The sequence below is a fragment of the Nyctereutes procyonoides genome, unplaced genomic scaffold (genome assembly GCF_905146905.1).
Source record: "Nyctereutes procyonoides isolate TBG_1078 unplaced genomic scaffold, NYPRO_anot_genome, whole genome shotgun sequence".
Lineage (NCBI taxonomy): Eukaryota > Metazoa > Chordata > Mammalia > Carnivora > Canidae > Nyctereutes > Nyctereutes procyonoides.
In genome coordinates this window covers 9,612,194-9,625,203 of record NW_026575035.1, presented here as the reverse complement: position 1 = coordinate 9,625,203, position 13,010 = coordinate 9,612,194, and the positions used below count along the sequence as shown (strand labels likewise).

Genomic DNA, 13,010 nt, shown 5'->3' with positions numbered 1-13,010 from the left:
TGACGCCGCCCGGGCTCCGCAGGCGGAGGCGGGAGGGCGGGCGAGCGAGGGCGCGTGGCGCGTGGCGCGAGGCGCCTTGAGGCGAGGTCGCGTCCCGCCGGCCGAGCGCTGCCGCCTGTCACGGAGCCTGGCGCCTTCACGGGAGTCTGTGGCCAGGTCACCCCGGGGGACGAGAGACCTTTTGACCCGGGGAGTCTTGTGGCGGAGCACAGGGCAGGCAGGTTTGGGGGTCGCTGCGGAACGCTAGACCCCGGGGAGGACGGCTTGTTACTTTTCGGCGGTGGCGGTGGCGGTGGCGGTGGCGGGGCGTGGGCGTGGGCGTGGGCGTGGGCAGCACGCTGTCCGCCCTTTGTCACGGCGGCAGCTAGCATTTCCTCAGTGTTTACCGCCGTGCTAACGCGATCTCGTCTAATCCTCACGACAACTCGAAGAGGAAGGCACTATTTTTTGGGGCCTGTCTTACAGATGAGAAAACGGAGATTGGGAGACCAGCCCAGGTGACAGCCGTGTGACCCCCCCCCCGCCCCCAGCGTCTGAAGGCTCGTTCCTAGCGGCCTGGACCCCGCATTTGCCCCCAGCGCGTCAGATTCGAGGAGCTTGCGGCTCCCGCCTGGTGCGGCGCTCCTGTGCAGACACCTAGGTCGGCCTTGAGTTTTCTCCGCGAGGACTTTCCCACTACTAACGACCGCTCCCTATTTAAAAAAAAAAAAAATCGAGTTACAATTTTTACCTAGGAGGAAATGCACAGATCCTACGACCCGTTTCTTTGAATTATGATCATTGTATGTAAGCACTTCCTCCAGAGAGATCTGGGATGTATCCCCCGCCGTCTTTTTCAAAATGAGAAATTGATAGATGCTTGCGCTTTCTAAAACTTAGGAAACGTATTTTAACTTTTTTTTTTTGGCAGATTTTTTTTAAAGATTTTATTTAGTTATTCATGACAGACACACACACACACACACACACACAGAGGGGCAGAGACACAGGCAGAGGGAGAAGCAGGCTCCGTGCAGGGAGCCCGACGTGGGACTCGATTCCGGGACCCCAGGATCACGCCCTGGGCTGAAGGTGGTGCTAAACCACTGGGCCACCGGGGCTGCCCTTTGCAGATGTTTCTAAAGAAAATACAATTTGTACAGTATTTTACAAATCATTAGTTTTTTTTTTTTTTTAATGGCGAAAAAATTTAGACTTCTAGCTGGCTGGACTCAGCTTAGATGATCCCAATTTTGTTGGCAACATCCAAAGCATCATAGTCAGGAGCCAGTTGAGCATATACTTTCTTTTCTCCATCAGGCCTGATCAAGGTGTTGACCTTGGCAACATCAATGTCATAGAGCTTCTTCACAGCCTGTTTGGTGCTTATTGGCCTTGACATCCACAATGAACACAAGTGTGTTGTCTTCTGTTTTCTTCTCAGTAGTCAGGGGAAACTTGCTGATGGCATAGTGATCAAGCTTGTTTCTCCTGGGGGTGCTCTTTCGAGGATATTTGGGCTGCCTTTGTAGACGTAGGGTCTTGGGTCGTCGGAGGAATGTAGGTGATGTACGGATCTTTTTTTTTTTTTTTTTTTTTGTGACTGTGCACGCCTTTCAGAACTACTTCCTTAGCTTTCAAAGCCTTTGCTTTGGCTTCGGCTTTGGGAGGGGCAGGGGCTTCCTTCTTTGTCTTCAGCGCCATCTTCGAGAAAAGGCTAGTTTTTTTTTTTTAATAAAGATTTTATTTATTTATTCAAGAGAGAGAGAGGCAGGCTCCATCAGGGCACCCAATGTGGGACTCAATCCCAGGTCACCAGGATCACGTCCTGGGCTGAAGGCAGTGCTAAACCACTAAGCCACTTAGGCTGCCCAGAAATCATTGGTTTAATCCAGATTTCTTGAAGGATGCACCTGGATTATTTGTGACAAATTTCTTTGCCTTGTGTCTCAAAGATGTACTTTTAATGGAAAAGTGTTTCAAAAACCTTTGCTGAAATAATCATGTAAATTATCCCCTTTGTAATAGGAAGGCAAGCAATATGCCCTTTAAAAAAATGTTTGGAAGAACCATCAAAATTCCTCACATCAGGCGTTTTCAGCTCAATTTTATTTATGTGTAGCCATCACTTAATGGCTATTCAGTCAGGAAGCTACCTCCATTTTCCTTTTTAAAAAACCTCTTGCTAGGAGATCCCTGGGTGGCTCAGCGTTTGGCACCTGCCTTTGGCCCAGGGTGCGATCCTGGAGTTCTGGGATCGAGTCCCGCCTTGGGCTTCCTGCATGGAGCCTGCTTTTCCCTCTGCCTGTGTCTCTGCCTCTCTTTCTCTCTATGTCTATCATGAATTAAAAAAAAATTATAAAACCTCGTGTTAGAAAGTCAACAAACCTTGGAGAAGAGGGTGGAACAGTAATTTCTGGGACTTGTGGGTAGTTGCATTCTTTTATCCCTTGACTTTTTGTTTTAAATTAGAATTTCCCTTGTGGCTTCCATCTCTATTTCTTTTAATTCATTGCCAAGCTCTTCATCTGCCAAATGGACCCAACAAATGATTTAAAATTTAAGTTGCTTCATTTGAGTCATACAAGCAGACACCAGCAGAAGGAGAGGAGTAGAGGTTGGGTAGTGAACTTGGTTTAGACAAATTGAAATTGGGATGACTGTGGGATATCCTGGTAAAGAAATCTATAGACATTTGGGTATATGGGTTGAGCTCAGAAGAGAAATCTAGGCTGCTGATGCAAAATTGTCTTTGTGGGTATGTCTAAGTAATGTGACCTGAAGTTTAAGCTTCTCCCCAGGAAATACGACCAAAGCTTTTATATTCTGTTCAGTTACATTTACAGTCATTTATCATCTGCCTGCAACATGCACAGTATTGTTGTAGACATATGGGGTGGGGTGCTAAAATAATAGTTGGGTTTCTGGAGGCTTATAACCTGTGAGTACATCCTAGAGAAGTATAACTGAAGTGAAAGGATGGCGAGGAGGAAGGGGAGAATAAATTAATTGGGAAGACCTGGGAAAGCTTAAAGGTGGTGGGGTTTTAAGTTGATTCTTAAAGGACTGCTAGAACTTGATCAGATAGACGGAGGTAGGAAGGGCATTCTAAGCAGTAAATAATCTTGAGAAAAGGCTTGGAAGTAGAACAACTGCAGTATTTTGGGAACAGAAACCAACAATCATATGTTCTTGGGCATAGGGTTTAAGAAGGTATACAATTTGAAAAAGGTAGGTAGGATTATGTTAAAAATTCTTTGTAGATTCTTTATCAGAGTACTTCAAATGTAAGAATCTCCTTCCTTTTCAGACACTTACTGTTTACTTGGATATGCTGTGAGGCAAATTGTATTTTCTTAAAACTTAAATTTTGTTTTTTAAAAAATATTTATTGATGAGAGACCCAGAGAAAGAGGCAGAGGGAGAGGCAGTCTCCCTTCGAGGAACCTGGAACTTGATCCCAGGACCCCGGGATCATGACCTGAGCACTCAGACACTCAACCACTGAGCCACCCAGGTGTCCCGAAAACTTAAATTTTGTATACAGTAAAACCTTGTAACCTAGTCAAGTTGTATGAGGAGCTATTATCCCTTCTCTCAATGTGTTAGTTATAAAGGGGTGTACTGTAGTTGCAATGATAAAACTCTCTTATCACTAGAGGAGGAAATCTTACATATGACTAACAGGTGATTTCAGTTTCATTTTAGTATTCATTCTCAAAGGTTTACATGCCCTTTAATGGTACTTGTTTTCAGTGAAGAAGAAACAAAAGATTCCCAGGATGAAGATTTTCCAGGAGAGACTTTGAGTTAAAGAAGACTTTTCTTTTTTATGTGACAGGTAAGTCTGTATTTTATGTGTGTTCAATTTGATTTACAAACTAAAGTTTGCTAGTTTTTACTTCTTCAGATGTCGGCTGTATTACATGTACAGTGGGCAAAGGTTATATATTCTGGCTGGCAGCCAGTTAGCCACATAGCCGGGTTGACCTCTGAATGAAATTGGATTAAAACTCTCCTATGAAGTCAGCAAGTGTCACAAATTCTCTATAGAGTCAAATTTTGTAGATGGTATTATTTCTCCTAAGGTGATAATTGGAATGGTGATTAACCATAGGGATAGAGATGGACTAGCCCTCATATAAGTTTATATAACTGTGTTATTGAAGGAATTGTCTTTCTTAAAGAGAACTGCTATGTTTATTTTCTTTACTGTGTAGTTTTCTTTCTAGTTGACATTATGTTCTGTCTGACTAAATTAGGTATAGAGAGGTTGCCACATCACATTCATCTGTTGAATCTGATGTTTTGCTAATGGAATTTCTAAGCTTCTTAGAAATTATTTTTCCTGTCTTATAAAATTTATTTCAAAACTAGTGTTTTCCGTATGCCTACCAGGTGAAGGAAACTCTGTGGGGAGAGTGGTTAAGAAATGTACACATGAAGTGCTTAGATATTATAGTCTGTGATGTTAAGGAAATTATGTTTAAAATCAGTTTACTTATTAGAGGTAACTCATCTAAATACCCAGCATCTTTAAGCATTAGTGTTCTGGCCAGTAATACCCTTCTCATAGAGATTGTGAGGATTAAATAAAATGTAGGTAAAACACTTTGCACATAGTAAACAGTCAGCAATGATAGCTAGTGTTATTACTGTCTATTCTTCCATTATATATGTGATGTTCTTTTTCCTCCCTAGAGAGTGAAGCTTAAAAAGTTACATTTTAAAGAATGCTGTTAGAACAGGACTTGGGTACACATTAAACACATCCAGTATAACCATGGTAAGGAAGTTGCCAGTATTTTGTGGAACTTTTATTTTTTTCTGGAGTACATATTTGAAATCACATTAGATTTTTGAACTAGCTGTTCTTTCCATCTGGAAAGCTTTTCCACATGATACCCGCCTGGCTAATTTCATTACTTAAATGCCACCTTCTCAGTGAGCACTGTCCTGACCATTTAAGACCTGAGCTGAGATCAAGGGTTGGACACTTAACTAAGCCACCCAGGTGCTCTCATTCTGACCATTCTAATTAAAATTGCAGCTCATAATGTGCCTGTCTCTTACTTCCAACTCCTAGGGTCGTGTTTTTCTGTAGCACATATCACCTTCCAATATGATATTTAATTTGCTTATTTTTATTGTTAATTGACTATCTTTTTCTGTTAGGATGTAAGTTCTATAAGGGCAGCGATTTTAAAAAAAAATCTCTTTTGTCATTGGATGTATCCCAAAGCACATGGTAGACTCCTAGTAAGTATTTAGTTTGTTGAACAGAACCTTCTGATTAAATCTCATCCTCCTAAACTCCATGCTTATTTTGAGCATGATGGCTTTCATTTTAAGAAACATGCTGCATGGAAATTCATGGCCTGCTAGATTGGGAAAACTCAGATTTTTAAAATAATTTTTTTCTTCATGTTGGCCACAGCATTATTGTCAGGAAAAGTAGTGATAGTGATTTTTCTTTTTTCTGTAAGAAGAGTGAAATACATTTTAATATTATTTTGAAAACTTTTAAACAAAATTCTTATAAGTGGTAAAATGCCAAGAACACTGTAAATATTAGGTTGTGTTTTTAGTAACACTGTCCTCTCCTGGTTTTTAAAGTAATAAATGTTCTTTATAGAACATGTAGGGTGTTAGTCTGCTTGGGCTGCCATAATAGAATAACCACAAACTATGTGACTTAAACAATGGAAATTTGTTTTTTTCACAGTTCTGGAGACCAGAAGTCCAATATTCAAGGTGCCAGCAGGGTTGGTTTCTTGCAAGGCCTCTCTTTTTGGGTTGCACATGACTGCCTTCTAGCTGCATCTTCATGTGGCCTTTTCTCTTTGTGTATGGAAGAGGGGTGTGGGGGATATAAATCTCTGTTGTCGCTTTTTTTTATAAGGACACCAGTCCTATTGAATTAGGGCCCTGTCCTTATTACTCCTTTTCATCTCAATTACCTCCTTAGAGGCCTCTAAATACAGTCACATTGGTGGTTAGTACTTCAACATAAGAACTTTGGAGGGAAACAGTTCAGTTCATATAAATAGAAAAGAATGAAGAAGAGGAAAAATTCATCTATAATACCATTAATTCCCCAGATAAAACTTATATTAACATTTTTGTATTCCTCTAATCATATTTCCTTTGGATTTTTAAAGCTTTGAAATCATACTATAGTATTTTTTTACTTAACATTTTTTTAAAAGATTTTATTTATTTATGAGAGACACAGAGAGAAAGGCAGAGACATAGACAGAGGGAGAAGCAGGCTTCATGAAGGGAGCCTGATGTGGGATTCGATCCCAGGTCTCCAGGATCACACCCTGGGCTGAAGGTGGCGCTAACCCGCTGAGCCACCCAGGGATCCCCCTTAACATTTTTTTTTGCATTTTTTTTTATTTACTTATGATAGTCACAGAGAGAGAGAGAGAGAGAGAGAGAGAGAGAGAGAGAGAGAGAGAGAGAGGAGAGAGAGAGAGAGAGAGAGGCGCAGAGACACAGGCAGAGGGAGAAGCAGGCTCCATGCTCCATGCACTGGGAGCCCGATGTGGGATTCAATCCCAGGTCTCCAGGATCGCGCCCCGGGCCAAAGACAGGCGCCAAACCGCTGCGCCACCCACGGATCCCAGCCCCTTAACATTTTTTAAAGTGAAGTCAAAGATTGCAAATTCAGATGTTCATAGGATCGGGCAGGCAGGGAAGGTAATAATGGTAATTAACATTTATTGACTGTTTGCCAGGTACTTTTTAGAGGTTTATATGTATTATCTTTCTTAGCCTTCAGACAACCCTATGAAGTATATGCCATTATTATTTCCATATTTTAGGTGAAAGAAAATAAGGCATAAGTAGGTAAAAGAACATGTTTGAGGACCCATAGCTAGTATATTAGCATTGAGACCCAGCTGCTGAAATGACTGAAGTGGGGTAGCTGGCTACTGTGGTGAACTTGAGAGAGCATGCCCCATTTAGGAGGCATCTATTGCTCATGAAGGAATGTTAGTCTAGTGTAGTAAATCTTTCAGTTTTTTGATACTAGTTAAAAATCTGGATTTTTATATGAAATATTAGCAATTAGGAAAATTAAAGAAAACATTGTTGAATCAAACTTTTTTTTTAGCTTTGAGATGTTATATTATAAATAACTGGCATTCCTAAACATAAACTAATAAGAATGTAAAACTCATTGCACATTTACTTCATTTTTTAGTTCAACCTTGTAGTAAATCTTTAGCTTTGTTGATTTTAGCTGCAATGTAAGGAGATGCTCCCTTGTTTAGGAGCGTAATTTGTAGAAGAGTGGCTCTTATTTTTCCTTTATTGGCAGGAGAGCTTACACCTGCTATTAATGGTGCCTCTTGTTTTGGCATTTTGGAATCAAACCCACCTCTCTGATAGCTGCCACTGAAGGCAGATTTTGGTAGACTTTGAAAGACTTTGCTTGAGGCTCAATATGCTTTATGCCTTGCAGAACATAACAGCCTGCAAATCCTGCAGCAGTAATGGTCAGCCCATTTGCTACCACTGTACTGCATATGACTCTGGCTTGGCTCCCCTGCCTCCACCAAGAGGTTTATCTCAGCTCAGAGGCTGCAGCTGCCAATTCCATGCCTCTACCAGAAAGCACCACGGGCAGGTACAAAGGGTCCAGACAGAGCACCCCAGGAAATACAGGAGCGGCTGCTAGGTCAGACAAATCTGTAGATTATATTCAGCCCACATTTATAAAATTGGGGTCATAATAGTAATACCTATTTCCTAAATTTGATGTAAGATCTAAATGGGGGTATTTTATGTATAAGATTTAGTTTAATGCTTGGCACATAGTGTTAAGTAAATATTAACATTTTGTCCAGTCATTGAAATTCTTTAAAAGTAGCATTATTGTTTTTATTTTAAGTGGTTATATAACTCACATATGAGTACTTGTGTTTTTGTAAAAAATTCAACAATATAAAAGAATAATTAACTACAGTATTGAAGTTGCATTTGCTTTCTTTTTTTTATTTTTATTTTTATTTATTTATGATAGTCACACACACACACACACACACACAGAGAGAGAGAGAGAGAGAGAGAGAGAGGCAGAGACACAGGCAGAAGGAGAAGCAGGCTCCATGCACCGGGAGCCCGACATGGGATTCGATACCGGGTCTCCAGGATCGTGCCCTGGGCCAAAGGCAGGCGCCAAACCACTGCGCCACCCAGGGATCCCGCATTTGCTTTCTATTCCCAATTTCTTTCTCTCTTTTCGTATATAATTAAAAACCCATAAATGCTATATTTACCCTTTGGCACTTGGTTTTTTCACTTGGAGATCTTCTGAAATCAGTTTATACAAAGCTGCTTCATTCTTTTTAAAGGTTGTGTGGTGTATTCCTTTCTATAGTGTACCATGATTTATTGAACTAGGTCTCATTTGTCATTTAGGTAGTTTTCAACTTTTTACTGTTATAAAGAAGGTTTTTCAAAGAGTATGTATCTTTGTGCACATTTGTGACTATTTTCCTAAGCTCGATTCTTAGATGAGGACTCAAAACCGTATTAAGTTAATTACAGGGACGTCTGGGTGGCTCAGCAGTTGAGCGTCTGCCTTTGGCTCAGGGCATGATCCTGGGGTCCCGGGATCGGGTCCTGCATCGGGCTCCCTGCATGGAACCTGTTATGTCTCTGCTTCTCTCTGTCTCTTATGAATGAATAAATAAATGAAATCTTTTTTAAAAAAAGTTAATTACAGAGAACACGCTGATGGTTAGAAGAGGGGAGGTGGGTGGGTGGAAATAGGTAAAGGGGATTAAAGATTGCACTAGTGATGAGTACTGGCTGTTTATGGGAGTGTTGAATCACTATATTGTACACTGGAAACTAATATTACACTGTATATTACCTAGCTGGAATTAAGATTAAAAAACTATATTAAGAATTTTCATAGGTATTATACCTTTGTTAAATATTTTTTGGTAGTTTTATAATATTTTGTGAATCTACTATTATTTACCAATTCCTTATGTTGACACAGATTGTTTCTACCTTTTTGCCACTGCAGATGGATCTGTGATAAATATCTTAGTAGATTATGGTTTTTGAAAGGTAAGTGCGTCTCAAAGGAAGTTTTCAACTAATAAGTATGTTTCTGAGGCTTTACTTTCCCAAAGCTATTATAAAAACTATATTTAGTGGTATTATTTTTAGAAAAAGTATAAGTTTGATAAAGTCATGGCCTATGGTTTTTAATATTATACTCAAGATTTTTAGAATCTCTTATATATATGTTTCATTTTAGGTGTTGTCATCTGCAGTAAAGATCATTGAAAAACAGAAGATTGAATAAAGCTTGTAAGATTGGACCTGAATAGGAGATTTAGAACAGAAAATTAAAATCAGTCACTTTGGTTTTAGTGTTCCAACTTCATAATATTTATTTTTTCTTCTGAGTAAATTTAGGGAGTAGAAATTAAAATTCAGTGCAATACTACGGATGCACTAATACTCTTTTTCTTTGTTTTTGTTTTTTGTATGAGAGAAGAAAGTAGATAACCAAGAGCTATAGTGATTCATAATGAAATACACTAAACTGAATTTTATGTTGTCAGTTCTTGGCATTGTAATCTATATAACTGATTTAATTGTGGACATCTGGGTATCTGTGAGGTTTTTCTATGAAGGACAAAATGTTTTTGGTATTTTAACAGTAAGCTTTATGCTTTTTGGAACACTTGTGGTGCAGTGTTTTAGTTATTCTTGGTTCAAGGCTGATTTAAAGAAAGCAGGCCAAGAAAGTCAGTGTTGTTTTCTTCTACTTCATTGCTTGCAAGGAGGAGTTTTTACAAGGTAAGCACATACTTTTGATCATTAACACTATTTTTCTTTTATCCAAACAGAAAGTACCTTTCTGTGTTTGTGAGGGAAAATGTACAAAGTTCCCCTCTTTGCATGTAGCACAAAGGTTACTTGCTCCTCACTATCAGTGTTTATATGAGTCATTGCTGTACTGTTAGAATTTTCCAGGTTCTTTTTTTTTTAATATTTTATTTATTCATGAGAGAACACACAGAGAGAGAGTGAGGCAGAGACACAGGCAGAGGGAGAAGCAGGCTCCACGCAGGGAGCCTGACACGGAACTCGACCCCGGGGCCCCAGGATCACGCCCTGGGCCGAAGGGAGGCGCTAAACTGTTGAGCCACAGGGGCTGCCCTCCAGATTCATTGATAGAATGTTTTAATTTACCTTGGGGCACCTGGGTGACTCAGTTGGTTAAGCATCCAACTCTTGATTTCAGCTTAGGTCATGATCTCGGGGTCATGGGATCAAGTCCTGCATAGTGCTCGGGCTCAGTGTGGAGTCTCCTGGCCTCCCCCACATCCTAGTGTGTGTATGTAAATATATATGTATATATACATAATGTATACATAACACATTATATATATATGTATATATATATAAATAAATAAAAACACATCTTTATCCATTCATCTGTTGATAGACCTCTGAGCTCTTTCCATAGTTTGGCTACTGTGGACATTGCTGCTATGAACATTGGGGTGCAGGTGCCCCTTCCAATTAAGTTGCTTTTTCTGATATGTACTCACTTTTAATGGGGGAGAAATGATTCTTTTCTGTTTTACGAATCCTTTATTTTTATATTCCAAGCCTGATTATGTAAATATAGTTTATCACTTGCAACTCTGGTAGAGCACTTAATTTTTTGTTACTTGAACCACTGATTAAACGAAATGAAATCTTTACTGTGATAATGCAGTAGGCATGTGGTTAATTAGGTACAGAATCATGCAAAACTAAAACAACCTTAGGAATCATCTTGTTCAAAACTTTATTTTATAGTTAAAGAAGCTAGGAATCTAAATAGGTCCTGAGAAATTCTATGATTTTCCATGTGTCTAATTTCATTTGACCTTTTCATTATTAAGGCATTTAGTTCTGTTTAAAGCAATATATATATATATATATATATATTATAGGTAAAGAGAAAAATAAAGACGAATATTAAGTGGATAGTATATTGTTTTGTTACAGCTAGATTTTGAATTTGGGCTATTTTAACCACCATTTTCTTGAGAGATATTTTGGTAGCTATAGAATTCTGATGAGTAGTTATTTTGTCTCTGTATATTATATTCTCTTGGTTTCCAGTATTGCTCTTCAAAAATTAGATATCAGTCTTACTGCTGTTCTTTTAAAAGTATTTTATCTTTTTTTCCCCCACTCTGGCTGCTTTTATGATTTTTCTCTTTTATCTTTGAGTCTCTAAAGTTTATAATATATCTAGGTGTAGATTTGTTTTTCTTACTTGGGATTTGCTGGTCTTCTTAATTCTGTGGATTATTATCTTCCATCAGTTCTGCACAGTTCTGAGCCATTATCTTTTCTAATGTTTACTACATTTTCTTCTGTGACTCTAAGCAAACAATGTTAGATTTCATGCTTTTTTTAAAAATTATTTATTTATTTGACAGAGCGCCCAAGCAGGGGGAGTGGCAGGCAGAGGGAGAGGAAGAAGCAGGCTCCCTGCTGAGCAGGAAGCCTAATGTGGGGCTCCATCCCAGGACCTGGGATCCTGACCTGAGCCAAAGGCAGACACTAAGCTGACTGAGCCACGCAGGTGCCCCAGATCTCACACTATCTGACATACATGTAGATGTTTAGAATGTTTATTCTTTGACTCTCTGTGGTACATTCTGTGAAAGTTTTACATAACTCTCTTTTAAAAAAATTTCACTAATACTTTCTTTTCACTCTGGTCAAAATGTATTACATTCAACCATTGAATTTTATTTTATTTTTTAATTTTTATTTTACCTTATTTTTTTAAATTTAAATTCAAGTTAACATGTAGTGTAGTATTGGGTTCAGGAGTAGAATTTAGTGATTCATCACTTACATATAACACCTAGTGCTCACAAAAAATGTCTTCCTAATACTCATCAGCCATTTAACTCATTCCCTCACCCACCTTCCCTCCAGCAACCCTCAGTTTGTTCTCTATAGTTAAGGGTTACTTATGGTTTGCCTCCTTCTCTCTTTTTATCTTATTTTTCCTTTCTTTCCCCCATTCATCTGTTTGGTTTCTTAAATTTTACATATGAGTAAAATCATATGGTACTTATCTTTCTCTGATTTATTTTGCTTAGCATGATAAATTCTAGTTCCATCACGTTACTGCAAATGGCAAAATTTCATTCTTTTTGATGGCTGAGTAATATTCCATTATATATATATATATGTATATATAGGCACTACATCCCGTTTATCCATTCATCAGTCAGTGGACATTTGGGCTCTTTCCATATTTTGGCTATTGTTGATAGTGCTGCTATAAACATTGTGATGCATGTATCCCTTTGAATCAGCATTTTTGTGTCCTTTGGATAAATACCCAGTAGTGCAATTGCTGGGTTGTAGGGTAGTTCTATTTTTAGCTTTTTGAGGAACCTTTATACTGTTTTCCAGAGTCGCTGCACCAGTTTGCATTGCTATCAGCCGTGAAAAGGTTCTCTTTCTCCTCATCCTTGCCAACATCTCTTGCTTCCTGAGTTGTTCAGTTTAGCCATTTTGACCTGTGTGAGGTGGTATCTCATTATGGTTTTGATTTGTATTTCCCTAATGATAAGTGATGTTAAACATTTTTTCTTTCATGTGTCTATTAGCCATTTGCATGTCTTCTTTGGAGAAATGTCTGTTCATGTCTTCTGCCCATTTCTTAACTGGAATATTATTATTTTTTGGATGTTGATTTTGATGAATTCTTCATAGATTCTAGATATTGGCCTTTTTTAAAAAAATATTTATTTATTCATGACACACACACACAGATAGAGACACAGGCAGAGGGAGAAGCAGGCTTCATGCAGGGAGCCTGACGTGGGACTTGATCCTGGGTCTCCAGGATCAGACCCTGGGCTGAAGGTGGCGCTAAACCGCTGAGCCACCTGGGCTGCCCTAGATATTGGCCTTTTATCAGATATATCATTTGCAAATCTCTTCTCTTACTTTATTGGTTGCCTTTTAGT

General features: G+C 39.0%; 1 protein-coding gene and 1 pseudogene across 1 annotated transcript in view; one reads left to right on the top strand and one right to left on the bottom strand.

The window, feature by feature from the left end:
- Positions 1–7,193: 7,193 nt before the first annotated feature.
- LOC129505227 (mitochondrial import inner membrane translocase subunit TIM14-like) lies at positions 7,194–7,842 on the bottom strand (annotated as a pseudogene).
- Positions 7,843–9,419: 1,577 nt separating this feature from the next.
- The window catches only part of XKR9 (XK related 9), a 29,330-nt gene continuing 25,739 nt past the window's right edge, over positions 9,420–13,010 (top strand). Inside the window, exon 1 of the mRNA XM_055318357.1 lies at positions 9,420–9,813. Coding sequence (XP_055174332.1) covers positions 9,542–9,813 — 272 coding nt within the window. The 5' untranslated portion in view covers positions 9,420–9,541. The remainder of the gene's footprint in view (positions 9,814–13,010) is intronic.